This window comes from Haliotis rubra, unplaced genomic scaffold (genome assembly GCF_003918875.1).
Source record: "Haliotis rubra isolate DU_JTF1 unplaced genomic scaffold, ASM391887v1 Scf220, whole genome shotgun sequence".
NCBI classification, from domain to species: Eukaryota; Metazoa; Mollusca; class Gastropoda; order Lepetellida; family Haliotidae; genus Haliotis; species Haliotis rubra.
This window is the reverse complement of record NW_025766226.1, coordinates 817,714-841,811: the sequence shown is the minus strand read 5'-3', so window position 1 is coordinate 841,811 and position 24,098 is coordinate 817,714. Positions and strand designations below refer to the sequence as shown.

General features: G+C 40.6%; 1 protein-coding gene across 6 annotated transcripts in view; it reads right to left on the bottom strand.

The window, feature by feature from the left end:
- Positions 1–24,098, bottom strand: part of LOC124277353 (grainyhead-like protein 1 homolog) — a 58,678-nt gene that overhangs the window by 3,301 nt on the left and 31,279 nt on the right. For 4 of the 6 annotated variants that reach the window (XM_046713011.1, XM_046713010.1, XM_046713015.1 and 1 more), the window contains exons 2-14: positions 15,960–16,187; positions 14,886–15,033; positions 11,833–12,816; positions 10,006–10,148; positions 7,984–8,078; positions 7,642–7,709; positions 5,635–5,746; positions 5,343–5,440; positions 5,042–5,098; positions 3,202–3,300; positions 2,372–2,438; positions 2,125–2,258; positions 1,307–1,350 (exon numbers count right to left, since the gene is read on the bottom strand). In XM_046713011.1, coding sequence (XP_046568967.1) covers positions 1,307–1,350; positions 2,125–2,258; positions 2,372–2,438; positions 3,202–3,300; positions 5,042–5,098; positions 5,343–5,440; positions 5,635–5,746; positions 7,642–7,709; positions 7,984–8,078; positions 10,006–10,148; positions 11,833–12,816; positions 14,886–15,033; positions 15,960–16,187 — 2,277 coding nt within the window. Of the gene's footprint in view, positions 1–1,306; positions 1,351–2,124; positions 2,259–2,371; positions 2,439–3,201; positions 3,301–5,041; positions 5,099–5,342; positions 5,441–5,634; positions 5,747–7,641; positions 7,710–7,983; positions 8,079–10,005; positions 10,149–11,832; positions 12,817–14,885; positions 15,034–15,959; positions 16,188–17,042; positions 17,218–20,806; positions 21,054–24,098 lie in introns of those variants that run through there. The other 2 variants (XM_046713013.1, XM_046713014.1) reach the window with 2 other exon arrangements.

The following is a 24,098-nucleotide window of genomic DNA, read 5'->3' as shown; positions in this document are numbered from 1 at the left end:
TCTTCTCGTTTCCATCGGTTTGATTGGTCGTTGTGTTCGATAGGTGGTAGCCAAGGAGGTGTTCAAACACCATACAATATATGTTATTACATGACCAGCCCCGTAATATTTACACTCCTTCATATCGCTTAAATGCTTTAAGTCGATAAACGTCACCGTTGAAACGACGTATGATCCCCCTGAGTGGGCGGAATAGAAGCTTAATCTTCAATTCCCAGCTTGAACAGTTGTATCCTACGAAGTACTTCAAAGTGGAAAGTGTGAGACAAGCGTGGGCGAGGGAAGGTTATATTTTCACATACTTAGAAAATTGATTTTATCTTAAGAGAGCCAGTAAGTCTTTGTTTCAATAATACTGAACATACGATGTGTTATTAGGCCGAGATACCAGACACCGGGGCAACTTAACACTTGAAGAATAATTCGACATCGGGACGTCCAGGCAGAGAATCTGATAACGCCCCAAACAACAAAGAAACAGAATCGATATCCAGGTCGAAAGCACCAGGTCTCAACATCTTAACAGAGCAATTTGTAGCGGGTGTCATGAGGGAATTCTGTTGTCGCAGTTACATGTCGATGCTTGAGCCAGTAATTAGTTGTTATCTTTCATTGCTCTTAAGTCTATTGATAACATAGGCCTGTGAGATCTCAGACACTGACAGGACATCAACGAGTGACGACAGGGTCAGTGGAAACGTGTAGAACGGGGGGAACTATCACCTGTCGACAAATCCGATTGATAAATTACATTCCTGAAGGACTAACATGATAGAAGATCATAGATTTCACGATGGGGGTTCATAAACATGAGATTTCCATATTTCATCGTGTAACCACTTACTAGGTACTACATATTCTACATATGCCTCAGCTTTAAGTATTACCAGGTGCAAGGGATTTATAAAGGACCAGATCAAACCCCGGCAACACCAGATTAACAGATTGTTTATTTTCTTTTGGATGCTATTTTTATGATGACTACGTATATACATTTATAACAGCTTACTTTTTATTCATCTGCATTTTTCTAAACGGCTTTGAAATCTATTTTTGTGGAAAAGTAATTTCTAAGGCAAAGCAAATATCCCAAAGCAGTGGACTGAAATGATAAGCTCAATCTATTGATACGAAATTACAGTGTCTCAAGGTGGAATCTGCACATCGCCCAATTCTTATAAAAAACAACAACTGCCCTTCGTTAGCCTCCTCAAGGAGAAAGAATCACAATTTCGATCACCGCGAGTGACATTGAATATGCTCACAGAAATAATCTTCTAAAGAAAAAAAATTAAATATAACTTACCTAGAACAATCTTCGTCGTGTGAAGTTGATATGATGGAACTTCCCTGTAAAAAAAGAACCACTGTTACAATACTCAAATAATATCAACCATGAAAAATAATCAGCCAATCCTCTTATTAAAACCACCCGATACTCATTCGGATCACTCATGGGTCTCTGATATATGGAAGTATTCCCATTACGTTTCCAATACTTGAAAAAAACACCAACGCCCCATGAATCCCTTGCTCGACTAAACAGACACAATGCACATATCACCATCTCGTATAACACACATAATCATAGGGTGTAACGGGGGCGTTAATCCACCCGTACATGTAAATGTGAGACCAACTCACACCCTACAACTACAACCACAGTCTCGTGGTTACCCTTGGAGGGCGCTTGATCCGAAAACAGACAGGCATTCGTTTATCTGTAGTTCCATCTTAACATAATAGGTGTTTTTTTCTTTCTAACTGTTTTCATAGGCAACGCTTTTTCTATTGTATTGAAGGTTAGTAATACGATCTGAATGCGGGGGTTGGTTTGGGTTTTATTGCTTCTGACCCATCTAACTGTCCTCAAATATATGCACCCCAACGGAGCATAAGCACGAAGAAAAACGTGGATACAAAGAAGGTAATTCGCTTTTTCCTTATTTTGCTCAATCACAAATCCACAGAATGGGAATCCTACACGACGAATATAGGTCAAGCGTAAAATGGTCTTCCAGCCCTACTGCATCACGCCGTGACATCCTTTAAGAGTAGGTACACTTATCGCCCTTGAAATTATTTGGGTTTTTTCTTTGGTTCAGTATAATCCACATTACCCACCTTTTGAAAAAAATCTTCAGAGTCGATGCCATTCGACGGGTTAAAGATGGACGGATTACTTTCAAGGTCAGCCATGGAGTAGAACTCTGACCGGTCACAGGCAGAATGATACACTTCCTCTTTGATCTTCCGCGCTGAAAATATATTTGGTATGTGAAAATACATAACAAAAGCAAAACGAATAGTTGTGTTATTTTTTTAACCTGAATATTGTGAAGATTTTATTGTTTCATGTTTTGACACTTACATCCATTTTCCATCTTTCCACGTGCGTTTTTCCGCCTCTCTTCATCTCTCGTTTTTCTTTCAGCACCCTATAATGAGGAGAAGGAGTCTTAAAATGAAGTGTACACAAACAAGATACAAGCACACTAGAAATAAATATGATTGTATATGATTGATAAAATACTGCAGTTGGGAAAGAAACGTTAAAAACGGGCTCTTTTAACCACATTCAAGGTCCAGGCATGTGAAAGCAAACATCGTAAGGTAATTCAAAGCTATGCACACCACGTAACGAGTATGATTTCAAACAAATAAAAGAGACAATATATTTTTTCATAATTAATCGGTCTGTGTCTTAGTGCGCTATGCATCAACTGACAGTCATTTCATCATGATAATAATATATATTTGATTCTGTGATCGCTTCAGTGATTGTAAATACAAACTGCTTAGAAACTTCACACACCACTGCATCCATTGGATAGGGAAGAACACTATATATATTTTGTCCTGAAAACACATTTGCGATTAAATTGCTAAGTTAAATGCACTTCTTCAGCGTCTAGACGGCTTCTGGATTCAATTTAGGGATTAGATTTGTCAGAATGTAATGTGTTTTAACCCTCTCTAGATGGAAAACCCATATCTAATTCCTGCAGTGACATTCAACAGTTTTGGTCTTTCATAAGGAAACATTGAGAGACATCAAAAGAAACAAATCACATAAAATCCAGTCACATGTGGACGTTAAACGAAACGAAATAGTTCAAAACAAGGGTCAGGTCATCGTTTCGCATGGCGTGGCGTGAAGCGACGTTGACAACATTGACGTGTTTTCCAATGGAAGCTCACCTTATCACAAAACACCTTTATCTGACAGTAGCCCCTGTGGGTAGGATGGGAATCTTTGTTGTTCTCATATGTGTCGATCTGAATGTGAAGAGGGATTCCCTGCAAATAGACACACATCTTATAGCAATGATTGAAAATATATTCGGGTGGAAATATGATGGTGAAAACCTAGGAGGAATTATGAGAGAAAGATGCGAAAAACCTGTAAATACATCAAGCCATTATACCACGTATGTTCTCATTTCCTTTAACTTATGATCTTTAATATGAGGAGCGGTGGTGTAGCCTTGTGGTTAGTTAAGACCCGGGCTCGATTCCCCACATGGGTACGATGTGTGAAGTCCATTTCTGGTGTCCTCCGCCGTGTTATTGCTGGAATGTTGCTAACAGTGGCGTAAAACTAAACTCGCTCTCTTTTAATATATCGTCACTGTAGTACGGTGTAGACATTAAAAAGAATGGGAGGGGGCCTTAAGTTGATGGTTAAATCTTCACAACCTCTGTCACTGCTAAATATGTTTTGTAACTGTGACAGTGGTTTTCTATTTTCCGATCCGATCAGCTTTAATTCCCTGTCAGACCTACGTCAAGGGATGTGTGTTCCTATGATGCCGTGTCACTCCGAACAACCCATGTCACTTATGAGTAACTCTAGACGCGTACAAAGACTGGGAAACCTCCACCAAACAGTGATGCCATTATACGCTATCAGAAGTGCCTTGATAACACCTCGCCAGGAAAATGTAAACGAGGTTAAATTATCTATAATGACTTCGTCTTTTCAATTTCCGCCATGCATAGCTATCAAGGCAATTTTCATTTGTACGATTCAGTTCTCCCCAAGCAAAGTATCTCAGTTGTGAATCTTCACTCAAACATCCTTTAGAAATGCTTGACAATGGGTTGTTCGTGTGAAGGAAAATCAACATGGCCGACAGCCTGGGTATAGAGGTGAAGTACCCAGTGGTTGGATAATGACAGGAGACGCTGTTAAGTGCGTCAACGGGTGGGGGTCAGCGGTCAAGTGACCTAAATATGCCACTGACCTGTAATTTGAAAGTTTATTCATGAAATGGAACCTAATAACCATATTCCTAGATAAAGGATGGTTTTATAGGTCACCTGGTTTTGTTATATGGAAGTATGCTTGAAATCAGGTTTCGGACTCCATCCAATTGGAACAGCTGATGTCTATGAGGATGGTTCGAAACAAGCTTGCTCTTTAATAAGTAGTTTCTGATATCTGACATTAACTATTGGAAGGAAAGGTTTATATATGAGTATTTCTTTGTACAGTTCGTTCTGAGATATATCACGGGGCATTACCCTCATAAATTGCTTGTGGGTTTCATGCATCAGAAGAAATGAACGTGTTTGCTGGACGAATACAGGAGCAATGGAGTAGACGATACCAGCCCTTTACAGCGTAAATACAATCAGGTGTTTTAACCATATTGATGCATTCATGCATCTCAACAAAAAGAATTTGCCCGAGGGGAAATCGTAGTCAATTTGTTTAAAGGTATTAGAGACGTTATTACCTCAACATATGTGCTTTACTACTTAACACTAATGTCCTGGTTACATAAACACGATTCTTGTAAGAATCTTTTGTGGCAGTAATGTACACTTGCTCCTGTGTCTACAACCCTATCTACTCTCCGCGCTCAGCTGCAGTCATTTGCTTATTTAAAATCTCTATTTGAGCATATTTAGTTAGGGTACATAGCTACGATCACGACTACAATGCCACAGCGGTCACTGAGTCAAGCCCTGTATAACGACACACCAATTTCAGTGACAAGTGGGTTTTGATAATGTGGATCAATATGTTACCTACCTTAACACCCTTTTGATTACTGAAATCGGTACTGAGGCAATGGACTGCTATAGCAACCTGCGAATGAATAGTTTTGAAACATTAATCAGACAATCTTCAATGTAATCTAAAATTTAATTGAATTCGGGTATACGCATAGTTAGACATGTATAAACTGTAATCGTATCAAACATGATAATAATCTGACATATGTATTAATTTATAAAATTTCTTCAATTGCGTAAGGTTTAAATCGTCAAATGCTAATGCAAGTTATATGTTTAACGCCTCGAACATAAAAATGAAGGGAGTAGTATCCCACCTTGACTGGAGCCTCTCTTGGATTCCATCGAACACAAACAGCATTACAGGAGATCTCTTCAATGGAGCTGGCAGAAATACCATGACTGTTCTTTGTATCTGAAAAAAAAGTTCGTAAAATGTAAAGTACATCCAGAATTTGAATAAACGAATATCACTTCCAGATCAGGTGTTTCATTAAATAGAAACTTGGCGTCTGCAAACTGATACCAGTGTTAAGCATCTTCTGTTACTTTTGCAGGAGTGTATGCTACATATATAATGAAGCATCTGTATTCACGTCTATTACTCACCAATATCTAGTATTCTCTGTTTGTAACTATGCTGACGGCCATGCCAAAAGTCCCAGGCTCGCTTTTCCTCCTCTGCACCCTTCTCCTCTCGGAAAACCAGCATGATGACAGACTGCAGAGAGATGGGAATAATGCTTATTTCGTGAATTAAAGAAAAGTAAATGAGTGAGATTAGTTTTTCGCAGCTTTTAGCAATATCCCAGCAATATCACGTCGATGACACCATATTTATATAAAAGTATGCAAATAAAAGTTACAACACAATTTCTACAATCATGTCTCTGGCAAAAATCATTGTCCATTGTACAATTGCCACTTTATCATAAGCATGTGTCTAAAAAGCACTATGAAACAAGGCAAGGAAGGACAACGTTGGGAAGCTTCATACATGAATTAATATAAAGCAGGTTGAATAATGACAAAATATAACGAGGTTCCCAATCTAACTTATCCTGACTGGAAACTTTTTCAAATGTTCAAAATCTATCTTTGTTTATGTTTTGCATAGTTTAATTCATTCATTGTTGCAAGTCTAATATGACACCTCAGTATTATAATAGTGATGATGATGATGATTTATTGTTGGATGTTTGGCTCAGTATTTATATATTTTTGCATATGATTAAGTGTTAAAGTTTCACGCGAAACTTTAAAATATATATCGCAAATTGTGAAGTGAAGGCAAATATTTCAGTAGGTACGATATGTTTGTCAGAAGGCATAATTTAAAAAGGTCAATAACATTTAGTAAAAGCTTGTGTGAGTGGAGTCATATATCACATGCATAAACTAAACGACTCATAGTGTGTACAGATTGGCTCAGCCTGAATAGTAGGACTCTATGTAAGCACAACAAGTACAGATGTACACAGTCCACATTAATGGATGAATGGACACATCTATTTCCAGACCACAACTCTCTCTCCCCCAGCTTTCACTTAATCAAATGGATGAATGGACGGCTAGACAGGACAGCTCTGTCTACTTCAGAAAGTACGTGGGTCTTTCAACCCCTCAGCTACAGCTTGGTACATGAATGCACTCTCAAGACGCTAAGAGGGTGTGTCGCTTCTGGTGGGCGTTCCAGCCACAAAAGGGAAAAGAAGCTCTCGTTTGCTCCCCGTTGGGAGTTCAGGCCGAGGTATGATCAATCAGGTGACTGCCTTTACCCATCTGACACCAAACAAGGCCAAGACGGACGAGCTCCAAACACTGACAAACAGCCAGAATGAGATGTACAGTATATGGTTCTGTGATCGCAAGAGATCACACGCTCTCCCCGGGCATGGGTAGGTCCCGAAAGGTCCCCTGAGTACATTTGAAGCAGAACACTAATTATTCAGACATCTAGTTCCTGTGCTGCTACGGAACAATCGGTACATTTCCCCATTAGGAAAGTATCTCAGACAATGATGGATTCCCGATTATTGTCTAATCCTTAACGTTAACATGTTGACATACAAAACGATGTATTGTGGCGAAGAACGTCACTATCAACCACGTATATGTTAACGCTCTCACGATGTTTTGGCTGTATATTTCAGAACTTTATCCAAGTCCATAATAATTAACCACAGAGGAAGCTATTTTCTATCATAATCAATAGTGGCACTTCACATAGTGCCGGTATGTCAACACGCTCCCTATCTACGTTAATATCTTACCCTGTCACCCATGGCATAAAGCGTTATGAAGTCCAAATTTTTGTTATGCAAACATGTGCAGGGGTGGGTTGGGTGACGACCGGGTTGTGGGAACATGGCACTTCAGTTTGATATAGACATACAAAGCGTGAGACTGATTGTTCTATACAATGACTCATTTGTAATGTGTTTGCATCATAATTGTTAAACATAGCGAATGCAGCTTGGATTGATTTTTCGTCCAAGGTATCCCTGGTATTTGAGACATTCGAAAAGAAACCTCTATAATATTATCATTGTAATTAGGTCTCTCCATGTAAACTAGTATTTCTACTAATACTATTTCGAGTTTCTTTTCCCTTACCTTTACTGTAGCACTCTTTGGAAGCGTGTAGGCGGGATTGAACTCAAACGTCAAACCATAATATTGACCTGAAACAGAGAAAAAAACAAATTTATATTACATCATCGAAACATAATTAATAAATTAATAAATTCAAATGCATATATTTATTGGGGAATAGTTTATATATATGTAACGGCGAGTAAAATTAGTTGTGCTTTACGACAGTTTTAGCATTTTACCTTTTATTTTACTCCAAAGTTGCCAGGATGCGGTAACGACAATGTAGAAAATCGAACCCATGCCTTAGGCTTGACGAGCAAACACTTCAACCACATGGCCACCCACCGTCCCTTCACTTACCTTTGTTTAAATATGTAACTCGATCCTCCTCAATACGTTGTGTGGTAGATGTCGGCGTCTCCATGAAGTATTTGTATCCAGCGATCTCCTTTTCTCTGCAATTCATAAAATCCAACAATATAGCTCCATTGATATGTATTACGTTATAAGAAACAAATATGCCGGTTAATAGACACATTTTGAAAAATTTTATTATTCAATTATATCATTACCTATTATGTCCTGTGAACACATTTTGAATATTATGTATTCGTGTCTTTGCAAAAATTGCAATGTGAACGAAATAATATATTTCTTGTTTCGCTATTGTACATTCACGAATACATGTAATACGATCGCAAACGACTTCAATATGAAAGGAAGCATCTTATAAACACCCATTAAGATGACAAATTAGGCAATTCTGTTTTTAAGCACATGCATTATACAATTCTTGTTTGCAAACATGAATAGACAAAGTTAACAGTACCAGCATGGAATACCAGTGAGACCATACATTACTGTCTTCAATTCTAAAAGCAAACACGTCAACCTTTCACAGACGATTCTACAAGTTGGAAAAGGTTAATAATTTTGAAAAGTGACCTTGAGGTTTATTGTGTTTGGTAGAGCCCTTCTCAGCGGTGAGCAGTATTAATACAGTCAACATACTTCCCGGAACCACGGGGATCCATAATTTAATTTAATCTGGTTTCAAAATCAGTAAGTGATTTATAAGCATTACGATCACTGTGACCCAGGTTTCGTGTGACATCTACCCGGCAAAGAACATGAACCAGGGTTTAATGAAATAATAGAGCAATTCAAATTGAAAATTGAATACCATGTATCCATCGCCTTGAAAAATATCTACATAAATCTTTTGAGCCACATTTCAAAAGACTGAATTGTACAGGATTCTGTATGTTTTTGGTTTGAATAGATGCTGGTGGGGTGACACTAGTCGAGATATAAAACTACCAAATGTGGGACAAAGTTATTGATAAAAGCAGTTACGTATTGCAATATACTGTATGTTCATCCATACGAAAAAATATTGTTCTAAAAACTCAGATTAAATATCTGGCCAGTTTGTGTTTTATACTATGCTGTATGTTGGTGAAAAGGATTAATAGAATTCAATAACCAACTTCCCCATAAGTGATCCATCAAATGTCACGCTCAAACGATCAGCTGTTTTGTAATCAATGTCTGTCAAAGCTCTATATCCTATAATAAATACTGTTTCTCTCCAGCTGACATTGACACAATGTCACTGATTGCGAGTTGTTTTATTTTCTGTCCCGGAATAGGTTGTGACCCTAAACAATGGCTGAGTGTCTAGTGACAAGAATGCCAGAGGGAAACTCTCTAGATTAATTGATAATGTAAAGGTTCACTGCCCTTCACTCACACAGCACATGTAATACCCATCATAATGTAAAGCTATTTATATCCAAATACAAAGAGTATTCATGAATTTACATTTGGAATACGTACAACTAACCATTGTTTAAATAACTAATCAGTTTGAAAAAAATCATACTTTTATAGAAATAAAATTGGGAGGAGTACGTAACCCTGCAACAGTCAATGCCTTGTAATCATATTTGCCTCGCTGTTGCATATCTATATGGAGATATCCATGAAAAGATGAACTAGACTAATCAACCACTCCCTCATTCGAACCAAATCTACAACGATTACAAAGTTTATTACTGTTTCCTTGATTCTGTTTACCGATTTAAGATGCCATTTCAGTTTGACCGAAAGGAGGTCAGATGAAATGAAATATTGTTTCCACCTGGTACCCTTACTAATCCGTAGGTAGTACAAATTACCCAAGGATATAAATTCCCCTTCATCTTAATCCACAATGAAAATGTTTCCCGATGTCAAACAATGTTGACCTGACTGATCGTGAATAGCAGGTATCACTCAATAAGGTGTCAAAACAGGCATTTCCAATGCCTGAATGATTGCGATCTATAACCTGGGGCGACTGTCAGAGGTGAAGTCTCAATAGGACGGTATGTTACTCACACTTTAGGTATGTAGGTTGAACTGCAGGCTTTGTCCGGGTTCGAATATTGCCTTACGAACATGGGCACAGATTTCCTTTTCTTGGTCGCCGTCTTTTCTTTCACGACCGCCGCATCAAAGTTTCCATTTGCATCTTTCACGCACTGAAATAGAAGGGGAATTCAATAATGCTGCCTGTAAATATAGCCGAGCAAATATTGATCAGTTAAAATAGACAGAGACTTGCTATTGACACGGCTCATGGCATACTATAGAACGCAAACACAAGCATCTTCATCAGAAATACCTGGCTAGATGGGCTTAGGTAAATATATGGTACAGCAAACATTGCGTTCTTGGTGTACGATGGACCAATTATGTAGCTCTCGTTTGAAGATGAACCAACCAATGTACCCTAAACAATCTGTTTCGTTTGTACGGTGGTCCGACGACTGTTAAGATCGACTTCATAGATAACCACAAATCAACATATAAGGTTTCGCGATATGGTGGTAATAGACCTATGTGGCGCTCAGAAACAAACTTGTTGATTGTTTCTGACATAAATTTGATCGTGGACAAACGTGAATGGTGGTGATCAGTTGTTGTGATGGGGGAAAAGGAAGACATTGCGATTTGACAAGTGACATGTTATGAATACACATTTCAAGCACAATGAATTTGTTCGTTGATATCATTAACAGTTGATGTAGTGGACGAAATGAATTTGTTGTAAAGCCTTCACTAATCTGCTTGTATCGGACATGACCTGGATATAGATACACGTGTACAAGCATGATTAACCAACGAAATACGTACGGGAATATGACACAAATGTTGCATATCACTATCTTACCTCCATTCCCTGAATATACTCCGTGTAACGTATTAAAGCCACTCGAGATATGTCAAGCGACGCCATGAGAAATACCACGAGAACAACAATCGTCACTGAGCTTCTTTAGTGTGGAAATGAAAGCGTTGACAGCTCGTGTTTTTCAGTTTGAATGAGAACATATTCGTTTCGAGGACAAGCCACATAGCATACACTTTCTCATATCTATTTCAGACACACCTTGCATTAATACATGAAAGTGCCTTTCTAAATTACATAGATTTACATGGCTCTCACACAGTAACACTAGCGGCTTAGATATGTGTTTCGCGTGAGTGAAGGCTCGTTCAACCAGAACGGAATAGTGTACACGCCGTCAGATTTACAGCTGAAAATAGGAATTTCATTTGACGTATTCATTTAAGCATGCACAATGACAAGATTAAAACGGGCGCCTTGACATGTCGATGCAGTTTTCATATCCTTCTTGGCAATACAATATTACTGAAGCATATTTCTCAACCAGTGAAAGAAAGCAAGCTGGAACACGAGAATAGGTCTGGTAGTGTTCTTTGAAAGCTTGCGTCTTAGAGATTGCATAAAGCAAACTGTTATGTGTGCATAGGGTGTATGCATGTACAAATACCTTTTCATTTAATGTCGCTATAAAATACGTGTGACTGCTTGCACCGTGCTTCAGTTGCATGTTATATTATAATAGTAATAGCTTCTTACATGGTTAAACAACCAAGCCCACACTGCAGTAGCATCTTCATCGAAAATGTGGGTAGTAATTATAGGATAACGTTCAAGAAAATGGGATCACCTGAAAGAAACGTATACTTTAACACCCTCACAGGGGCATCAAATTCATTGTATACTGTCCACGTGATATCTCGAATATTGACATTCATAGCCAGGATTGTGTTACATGGTATATCCCTCTTGGCGCCGATGGGTTTTAGGCTTGTGATAGAACTACTTAGGAAAATATATGATGTTGGAATACTTACAAGAGTTCCATTTGAAGGCGACAGACAAGGTTCTTGGTAGCCGCTGTCTGGTGACTTCATGCCATAGTTTTCATTGCCATTAGTCATGTATTGCTGGTATTGGTTATTGTAGGCGAACTGTTGCTGGACATAACGCTCCAACATTGGAGAGTTCTGTTTCTCAGCGTCCAGCGCGAGACCACTGGACGGCGACGTTGGATACGTATAGTTTGATGATGGGTAATTATACACATTGTTTATGGAAGGTAGCGGCTCGACTGTTTGCATGGGCTGAAGCACTTGGAAATATTGTCCCGAAGACTGAACAATGTTTGTATTGACCGGCCCTGTCTGAGACAAGGATGAAGGCCCACATGTTGTCATAGCGTTCATTGGAATCACCGGAACAGTTGAGGCTTCGTAAGGAGGTGGAAGTTCATTATGAAGTTGGTCCAAGAAGCCTTCTTGCTTGATGTTGGCAAACGTTGTCACTTTGTTCATGGTTGTAGCTGTTGGAGATGACGTTCTGGGGCTGTCGTCTATGTAGGTCTGGACTGTTGATGTTGGCTCGGCTAATGTGCGACTTGCTGCTGATGAAGCACTAGGTTGACTGAGTCGTTTGCGTTTTAGTTTCTCATTGAGTGCACGGCAAACCTTTTTAGATACATCATTAGTTTTCTCCTCTGACTGGTGCTGGGCAGGGTGCAAGGGGGGAGATTCATCATGATGCCCTGATGGCGGACAGTTGGGAAGAGCAGGCTCTTTGTCATGTAAAGACTGGTGCTCATTGCCCAACGTAAGATCCTTAGCCTCAAACGAATTACTGTCAAAAGTCGCCTCTAGCTTTACCGCACAGTCATTAATCATTACTGAATCGTCGCCATTTTGCAGTGGTGTCGTCTGGTCACCACAGGGTGACGTAGTAGAGTCCACTATCTCCTCCTGGTCGGCCTCGATGTCCAGACGAAGTGTCGTCTGCTCTTTGCACGTGCTGGGTTCGGCTGCCTGAAAACATACAACAAACATGGCTGAGATGTGGATACATCGACACAAATCTGGCTGCTGTTCCGCATCAAGCGTGAAGAGTCTTACCCTTTTTGTGGTCATTTGATCGCCGGTGTTTCCGCGCTATCTGACACCCCACAACATAGATAAACGGAAATGGGGATGGAGAGGTTGTCTTCTGTTATCAAAAGACGTAAACAGATCTGATTGTTCATCCGAATAAAACAAAACGATCCATTTACTGACTGTCCTGACACGACACACAGACTCTGATGAGCTAGCCCTCGGGTGAAGGCAAGATCACAACGCTTCCACCTCATTAAGTTTGAAATGTCTGTGTAAGTTTCCTCTATCACAATGCTTACTCTTGTTCAGTTTATACGAGTAGTTATGGTCGTGCGAGGTTTACGCGTTTTAACAAGTGCGTTCTATATACAGGGGTGTGCGATCGAGTGATTTCGAAGGAAGGACAATATACTGAGGGAAACAAATAAGGAAACACCACTTCACTTTATTTACTCTCAGATTTCCTCCAACAGTGCAATTCAAAGCTGGTGATGAAAACTTGAAAATTTTAAAGGAATGTTTGCTGTGTTCCTTTATTTGTTTCTCTCATTATGTGTAATATGTAAATTTACAACATTTGAAAAATGTATTTATGATTCAAGGGGTGAACGTTAAAAGAGATTCTTCAGACTAAACATGATTGCAATATTCTTTCAGTTCATTATGATCATCATTATCATCCAAATGTCGTTCATAATTAAATATTTTTGTAATGTCTTCTCGGTAATCATCCTTTGATCTAAACATGAAATACAAATATACGAGACATAATAATAAAGGTAAACTTTAATGGGCTTTAACATTACATTGAAGATTCCAGGAATACATACACCAGTGTCAAAAATGTATATCTGTCATTAAAGCAGTTAAATGTATAAAAGGGAAATAATAAACAATAAACAATTCGTTTGAAGGAAGAGACATGTATTAAAGTCAGAAATGATCAGACGTCTAAATATGCTTACCTAACCCACAACACAATCTCCACATATTAAACTCATAATGACTTAACTCAAGCGTTGCGTGGAGATGAAGGCCGCAATCGCCTCGGGCAAGGCTTACACCTCAAAGGACCGGCATATTTAATGACAATGTTAATTGTATGTCATGGGACATGAAACAGATTGAAATGGTACCATAGCTGCAGCATTTCCTAAGGAGATAAGACAAGTCATATGCACAAATCCCATCGTATGTGGCTGCAATGACATGTACAAGGGCTGGCGAGCATCAGCATATCATGTTAGACGACGCCATCAAAGCTTCTCTGCAGTGTTGGGTTACAATTTATATCGAATTTAGGCACAACAATTGTAAAGATTTTTCCACCCTTCGTGTCATTCGTTTAAGTCTGCCATTCTGGAGTAATAATCTGGCATGAACTCCGCAAAAAACATTTCGAGCCGATGGTAACTCGATCCAAGGGAGGTGAACATGTTATTTTCGTTTGTTTTTTTCTTAAAGTAGACATAGCTGTTCGTGCAGCAATTGTTGCAGATTTCGAAACAAATCGTTATAAATTTAGAAATGTGTGATCGGAATATCCATATGATAACTCTGGAGGTCAATACATTCCCACCTGGAGGTATTTATATGATTTAAACCTGACTCATCACAACCTACCTGGCGATCGATGGTTGAAGACAGGCCAGATGTGAAGGAATCGTATAGAAGACAATCTCCTACAGACTCCGGTTTTATCCAGACTCAGTGAGGAAGCCTAACGTTATCTAACCACTGACGACAAAGTAATTCAATCCAAATAGGAAGTATACTCAACGCAATAAATTTACACAAACTCTCGATTTTCCTCAGCTAATCAAACCTACGCTTACCTTGCTCTCGTAATGGACGTTATCAGAACCCATGTCCATCTTGACCAAACTGCACTCCTCGCTCAAATAAAGGGTTAAATCTAACCCTCCCTGTCACCTTTAATGCCAGTATTTGTTCAGTTCGGGTGCTATCTCGAAATTACGTAATTATTTGCTCAGTAAACTCACCTCTACTTTGACGAGTACCCCGTCTTTCGTCTTCTGAAAATCGGCTTCACTTCCAGCCTCACAACTGTGGAGATATTTGTCGAATTCGTTGGCGAGTATGATCTCCGAACTGGCGTTTAGACCCTCGTCATCGCGCTTGTTGTCGGGTCTGGAGTAAACAATGGGAAGGAATGTGAAGCTCACATTGTACAATAATCATTGCAGTTTTATAGGATGTTGTACAGACGGTAGGTTCATGAAACACCTTGCGCGGCCTTGACATTGACAAGCACGCCATTTTGTGGACGTCGACAGGCGTTGCTATGGTGGTGTATGGGGGCGAGAACAGATCATCGTTGGATATAGAATGTGGAACTGAGGTATTTCCTGCTGTAGGGTCACAAAATCTATTTTATTGTCAGCACCACAGTTACGACAACAGTAATGCTTCCTCCATTCAGAACTTAATATCCTCGTCACGTACACGGCTCCATAGCAACACGTGTTTACTCTCATGTCGACACATGTAAACCTGTAAACTATGAATTAAATCTATCTAACCTCCACATCACAACATAAAACTACTCTACCATAATGACTAGACACACATGTCTGCAAAACCCAGCGAAGATGCGGGTTCGAATTGCACTTCAGCGACCCAAGCTTGTTGTAAGAGGCAACTAAGGGGATCGGGTGGTCAGGCTCGCTGACTTGGTTGACACATGTCATCGTATCCCAATTGCGTAGATCGATGCTCATGCTGTTGATCACTGGACGACTGTCTGGTCCAGACACGAATATTTGCAGACCGCCGCCATATAGCTGGAATATTGTTGGGTGTGGCGTTACACAAGAAAGAAAGACATGTCCGCAAAGTACCTGGGCCCCGTTTCACAAAGCTATCGTAGCGCTACGACCGCCTACGTTACAATATAGGAGGTACGACAGTCGTAGCGCTACAATAGCTTTGTGAAACGGGGCCCTGGTCACTAATGTCGGATGTACAAGGGTTTTGATTCTTGTTTCATGGATATGAACCGTGGTACTTCAGTGATAACTATTGATGACGTCATAAAAGGATGACGTCACACTCACCTCATATCGAACAGTGGTTCTCCTCCCTTTCCTTCAACTGGCACTATGGGGCCAAGGTTCATGTATTCGTGATACAGAGCAGCACCGTTGGCGTGAGAATCTTCCCCGCTGATGGCCGTAGATGCTGCCGTGAGGGGGTGACCGAAGAACGCCGCGGGGTCATCAGGGGGGACGTCCTTGGCGGCATTTTTTAAGTCAGTGATCGATCTCTCGTCTTTGAAATTTTCCCTGTGGACGGAAATGTTATGTTTAATACATTGTAAAACACCATGGCGTCTAAAAACTTTAAGACATTGTTTGAGTCTTAACAAATGTTGGTGTACATATTTCCTGACAGTGCGCCACTTGTCAATGCAGGTAAGATATACATGAAATGTACACTCATGGTGAGTTTCAGAACTGAAATGAACACTATTCATGTTTAGCAAAATAGTGATTTGACATCGTCGCGAGCGTTGTCAAGAACATGCATGTGGTCGAAACTGACAAGGCAGATCCACGTCATGTAGAAGTTTACGAAACCAAACCTAACGTCGATATTGTTATTTAAAATATACAAGCACTTTTTCATATCTGAGACTCACAACAGCAATGCAATAAACCGCCTCCGTGGTGTAGTGGTTAGAGCGTCCGCCCGGAGAGCGGAAGGTCACGGGTTCGATCCCCGACCGCGTCATAACGAAAGACGTTAAAATATGGTACTTGTTGGTCCCTGGCTTGCGCTCGGCATTAATGGGTACAACAAGGACTGGTTGGCTTGGAGTCTGTATAATGTGTCTGAGTGGGGTATTAATGCTTCCCTGCGGTATGGTATCTCAGTGGGCTAGCACTATAAAACCAGCTTCAGTCTGGGCTAGTACAAGCAGCCGCACATACACATACACACGCATGCACGTCGTCATATGAGCGAAATATTCTCAAGCACGACGATAAACCCAATTTCACCTCAAGTCACCTCACAACAGCAATGTGTCACTTAAATGATAATGATACTGGTGGTAACATTTCCTATAAAAAAACTTCAGTGGGCAGCGTCTTCAACGTTCTAAATCAGAGCCACATCAACGTTGTCGTCCAACTTACATGACCTTGACGACCGGACTTGACACACAACGCTAACGTCTAGATAACCAAGGTCCGTCAACAACCGTGATTTCCACCCATCCACACATGGCTGCCTGGGAGCTACACTGATCGCATCAACAAAGTCCTTTCCTTCGGGCACATGGACAAAGTAAAGGGGATTTCATAACAACCCTTACACTTATGTGGAAGCCAAGCAAGCTCTTGTCAATACTGCAATTACCTCACTTGGAAATCACGGACCATGAACACAGAGCGGCAATATACCCGAAGGGTTTACCGTTTGAAGATGGGAGTGGGTGGGGTATGGGGGAGGGATGGAGGATGGGGTTACAGGTGGAGGGATTTGGTGTCAGAATCGGGGGTGAGATTGTAGAGGGGGGCTGAAATAGGAACACGGTGTTATTTGCTTGGCGTATTTGTGAAAAGCATATCCATTATGATGTAAATTGGTAAGATGAACGGCTGTAGGAAGAAGATTAAAAAGAGCCTATTCATGTCACTGGTATATTTTCTCTTTTGTTAGAATATATCACACTTCACTGCAAGTACACTCCCACTTCACTGCAAGTACACTCCCACCTAACGCCAAGACACGCCGACAATTATTAGTCTACTGACTGACTGACTGAGTTTGGTTTTACGCCGCTTTTAGCAATATTCCAGCAACATCACGGCGGGGACACCAGAAATGGGCTTCACACATTGTACCCATGTGGGGATTCGAACCCGGGTTTTCGGAGTGACGAGCCAACGCTTTAACCATTAGGCTACCCCACCGCCCCTATTAGTCTACATGTGTCCAGAGGTGTTCATGAGATGCTCTAGGAAAAGAACGTGTTTAGTTGTAATGTTGTCAATATAAACTGACGTGCAAAAGAAAGTATACACCCAGTATTTGGGGACAATGGTCCAAGAAACAACATAAACCTAACTATTTTGAAAAGTGCACTATTTTAACTTCCAAGAAACAAACATTGTTGTGTATGTTTTTGACAAAACACCCCAGACATCCCTTAGAGTAGGTAATGGGTTATCATGTCCTTTGGAAAATAATCCCAAAGCACCATGTGTGTACTTTTTGTACGTCAGTTTATGTTTGAATAGCATAATAATATGTGAAGCATTTTAATGATGCTATTTAAGATTTGAAGAACCCTTTGAAATGTGACACTTATACTGCGCATTAGATGTTAGGCAATATACTTGGGTAGTCACGTGAGCATAATGAAGATGCAATATTTTTCACATTATTCATAATATTCAAGATCTTGGATATACAAGACAATATCTTTCTGGAGGCTGGTTTTGGAGACGGGGGCTAATTGGCGGTGTTGATCAGGGCGTTTGGGGGTTTGGGTGGACGGGGTAGAGTGGTGGCAGAAGAGACAAATACACATTAAGGTTGAATTTAATCTCTACTGTTGGACGATGAAAGAGCAATGGGTGATTTGCAGGCGAAAACCTGAATCAAGCTTTCCAACCAAACCTATCATACAAGTAGATCATTCACTGAAAATTGTTCTTGCGTAAACACTTTCAAGATCAATGATGAGCTACGGTCAAATAACCGGAGTTCTGAAAAGCAGGCTTAAAGTTGATGGGTATGTTTAGAAGTACTGCAGCATTTTGTCTGTGAGATTAATCCGTGTTCAAAGGGACAAAGTGGTTCGTGGCCACCAAGTGGTGGTGATTAGAGGGAAGGGGTTGCCCCTGTGGTCACTGATCCGGGGGTAACGTGGGCATATTGGTAACAACGGGGGCTACAGGAACGTTCCAATTCTGACAGAGGGGTGACAACACTTGTAACAGAATCGATACTTGGTATCAAAGCTTCTAGACCCCACAGTGGGCGGTGGGGTAGCATTGTGGGTAAAGCGTTCGCTCGTCACGCCGAAGATCCGGGTTCGATTCACCACGGGTACAATATGTGAAGCCTATTCCTGGTGTCCACCGCCGTGATATTTCTGGAATATTGCTAAAAGCGGCGTAAAACTAAACTCACTCGCTCCAGGCCCAACACCTGACATGTGCTCGCAATGCAAGAGTTTTTGTGTTGTGTTTGTGTATGTTTTCCATCATACAGCTGTTGTATATAGGCAAAGATCGTGAATAGGATAGGATAGGATAAACACATGAAAACACATAAAAACAAACGCTTCCTTTTAGACGATTACTGCTGGTTACTCATTCCACAGCCGCGTTACTCCGTGTCAGTGAGTCGTTAACCCATAGATTACTTTATCAAAGTCTAGTGGTTAAAGCGTTGGCTCGTCACGCCGAAAGCCCGGGTTCGATTCCCCACATGGGTACAATGTGTGAAGCCCATTTCTGGTGTCCCCCGCCGTGATGCTGCTGGAATATTGCTAAAAGCGGCATAAAACCTTACTTACTCACTCACTTTATCAAAATCTCACAAGATGCGAATGGGATTCGGGTAACATTTCTTCCAACATGGACTGCCCTCTCAGAGAGTACATTTCGGTCTGCTGTGTACACTATTGTAGAAACTAAGTCCGCTTCAAGACATGCTTCAACGAATGACATAATTGTTTACTTTCTACAAAAAAGAAAATGGTGGGCATTCGGTTCACTTGCGTTGAAGCGTGAGCGTTTTAAAAGAACCATCGCTTTGCTTCTCCTGTTTGCCAACTGGGGAAAGTAGCCGGCCATGTCAATATTTTGCCCCACTCTCAACAATACTTGGAGCGAACATGTATGTGACCATTATTCCACCACTCTCGCTCTGTTTGCCGACTCACAGAAGAAAGTCTGTGGATTTAAAACTAATTAAGGGTGGGGTTTGAAATTTTTAAATAAGGAAATAAAACACTACAGTTGAGTATTTGAATATAAGTGCTTGTACGTACCACAGTACCACATTAAGCTTCATGCGCCAGCTCCCTTCACGAATACGTCGAAATAACACGTGCGTATGAACATTAAATAGCAATGATAAATTCGGAATATTGCGGAATGATTCAACTTCGTGATCAGTGTATAATGAGCAAGCTTGACAAACAAATTCACTGGATCCAACGAAGCTTACAAGCCATAATCAAACATAATTCAGGATATACTATTCAAAAGAAGTTACACAACCCACCCAGTTCTTTTATATTCCTGAAGTTAGTCTGTCCTGGAGGACACTAAATTCTTCCAACAAGCTTAAAAGTGATAATGAAACATAAGGCAGGTTATACTACCAAAAGGAGGTTAAAGAACTCTCGATTCTTTCACATGGCACACAAATTACAGCAATATGAAAGGATCGGTATTTTTAACCTATTTTAGTAGTATAGCTGTCAAATCAAGGAAACGAATTTGAAAAGACAGTAATAAAAGAGATGCATTCTCATACACGTTGTCAGCTTTGGGAAACACAACAGTTGTGCAATCAAGTAAAGACGGAGTTCGAATATTGTGAGTAGGCGAAGGGCATTAGTATTCAGTCGACATCAATAACATGCTATACCACAGCTGTATCTTTTCACGAACACTGCATTGTGTTGAAAGCGGTGACTTCATGCCTCACAACCTATGTACCTTTAAACTCGTGCATGATACCTCATGCATTGAAATAATTATGTAAATTTTGAATTAAAACACGGTTGGAGGGACGGCAGTGCGGTAATCAAAGCTTCAGTGTGGGAACTTCTTCACGTGAATTAAGACATTGGTAAAACTTTACAAAGTTTTAAAATAAATCAGCTTTAAATATATAGTTGAATTAATAAACATTGAAAAAAGAAAAATTAAGTTACCAAAACAGTAGATCTTCCAACATCATTGTGGATAATCAGTGAAAGTATTCCAAACACGTTGAAGCTCCGAGAACTGTACAGTCAGAATTCCACCCGGGGTATAAAACCCCTCACATCGTCGATAAACAATATAGCTGAAGGCACCGAGATTCCGACTTCACCGTGGGCAGTTTGTGGTTACCGGGGGCGAGGAAGGGAAGAATGTTGGGGTGCACTCTGGCTACACACCCACGCTACCTATTGATATTCATATTATCGCCTACCGCACACACCCGCCTTCGCTTAAGCCTTTCTTTTGTTGCCAACGGGTGAAGGGAGATAACTCTAGACGCTGGGCGGGGCTGATCGCTCGAGATAGGACTGTTTTCAGCCAGATCGGTGTGGGTCGACCCGCGACCCACTGGCTACGGTCTGCCCCAGTTCGCCGCGAACTGTTTTGTTTACTTAGTGGACAATAAGTGGCGAGTTATGCATTTCATAAAAGGCGTGTCATTCCTGAACTGACCGGCGGAGAGAAGTGTAAAGAATTAACTCAGATAGATTCATTTGCAGTTCGTGCGCTGTCAATAGTCCGTGAGACGCAACACAGAAAGGGCCAATCAGGGAGCTATGGGCAAAGTCAAGAAAACCTAAACAAACTGATCTTCAGTTTAATTGGCTGCCAGAACATTCAGTGAAAATGATGTCGACTTGAAGTTTTGACGTGAAGGAATTTACAGGTGGTTAGGTTTTGTTGAAAATATTTTGTCATTGTTGGGATGGGGTTGACGCTGTGATGCCATATGTTTAGTTAAGGTAGATCCAAAGGTGTGACTATTTTGGTACAATGCCCTCGGCCCCGAAACGAAATAATTGGTTTGTGAAAAATATCATAATTTAAGAAAAATATACAAATATAACACAAGAGGTAATTTTCAGGAAATCTATGATTGGAATACACCAATGCAAAAGAAAGAAATAGGAATTCAATTTACATTAAAATATATTTAAAATATCAATGACGATGGGATTGTGTTGTAAAGGCCTGTACATAGCTTAAAGTGAAGGCTGTCGGACGCAGCACGTCGCGAAGCATTTGTTTCGATACACATCACCAACAAGAAGTTGATAAGTAAACTGTTGTTATAACCCAATAATAGGTTACTAAACCTTTTACCCCTCTTGTATATTTCAGCAATTGATCACATACACGATAAGTGAAAACATAAAGTGTAGTTACTACCAAATAATAGGTTAATAACCCCTTTACCCCTCTAGTTGTAGATTTCAGCAATTGACATCGATCCTGAGTGAACGCCTCGGCGAATACTGCCTACTTAATCACAGATAATTAGATACTTATCCAAACAGGTAGAAACAGATCAATAAACATTTAAAACAAGAGTGCTAGTTCAGCATAAAATGTATTAGCGAGATCGATCACAGAAATTGATCTATCCTAAAGAATGAAATGAGATTGTTTATGTTTCGAGCACAATGCATGGTGTTGATAAACAATGTTGATTTCAGCAAAGGATTGGCGAGGAGGTTGGGGAGGGGTGAGGTGGGGTGACTTTGGGTTGCCGCCATGTCACTAGGGACGTGCGTGCGTGCGTGCGTGCGTGTGTGCTTGTCTATTATCCAAGCACATGCCAGGTTTAACATGATACTCCACTCAGCCGGAACATATACTGTCTCAGCCGACCAGTCCTCGTTTCAAATCCAGGCACCAGACAGGTCAACAACAAGCACCGTCACTGGAGGCTTTGGGTATGACGGGGTCGTGGATCGAACCCTCGACCTTCCCTCACCGGACAGACGCACTTTCCCCTAGACCGATCATTGACAGCTATTGAAACACCTCAGTTACCCGTCAGTCACTACGGACATGGCTATATATACGATCAATATCGACTTCCAGTGGAATACATTTCACATGTACACGGGACGGGTGGGGGTTACCAGTAGTGTTGTGTGTGTGTAGCGTCTTGGTTATCGAATTGAAAACGTCGGTTGGAAGCCCACCTGAAACAATATCTCTCGTCTGAACAAGAGACCTTTAAGGCTATCAAGTCCGATGGTCATATTTGGGTCTCTAAGGAACATGTCACACTGTGGGATCGAATGCACTTTGATTGTGTCCGTCTTTATTGTGTGAAACCAAACTAATTTCGTCTCGCAAATAAACAAACCATAGATCAATGAAATAATAAACTGCGTGGTATTCATATACTTTTCACAGATATTTCCCCTTCCAACCAAACGGAATTCGTTTTTGAGGATAGTCAAGACTGGGAGTTCTTTTGCACTGGCTTTCGATGTCCTAACAATGCATGCAGGCAAGCATGCAACGCTTATACCAGCCACGTGGGAGGGTCTGAATATTTCATATGCATGAAAAATCGTTGGTTATACTTTCTGTTGTTTTGGTGTGAAAATCGATAGAGATACCCGTACATGTATAAACATATGTTTACCCCATAAGCCGAAACCTGCGTATTAAGTATAACCAGTGATTCACTGTATGAATATCCCATTGCCAGCTTTACAAGAGACATTATTTTCAAATAACTTGAGATGAATCATGATTGTTTTCATCGTACCCAAACAGTGGGTTCCACTCAGATTGACAAAATCTCATTATCATCTCGACGCTAACGAGATTTCACGCTGTCAACGAGACCTTTATATCGACGCCATTGCCCTCTTGACCAGAAAGCTCACGCTCTGTTGTACTTAAACCCCAGGGTGCATCTGAATCCGCTTCGACGCCGATCACATAAAACATCGTAAAGATACTATTTTCCTGAAAACTATAGATTTCTTTTGTATGGTACTACATCCCCGCAAGCAATCTATCTTTCTCCCATGGTCAAAAGACGTGACAGTTGACAGAACCTAAACAGTGTCTTGCGATTCGTGTAGAATACGGCAAGGTGAGTTAAGTCCGCGTTAACAGAATATGATGTACCTGTCTCGTACTTCTTTGATTGGTCAAGCAGAACGGACACCTAGTCTTTGCGGGCACACGGCGTGAGATATGACCGCCTTTTCAGGAAGGGAGTCACTGAGGTTAATCTCGCTTTAGTACTTTTGTCGTAGCCCTTGTAGGGTTATATTTGATAGGGTTACGTATACGTGAATTCTGTTACGGGTTCATTATGGTAGGCTCGGGGGCATAGACTTTGATTCTAAGACCGCGCTTATCATCATCATCATCACCACCACCACCATCAGCAGCAGCAGCAGCATCGACTTGATGATGATCATCATCATTATCGACATCATCATCATAAGAATCATAAGAATCATA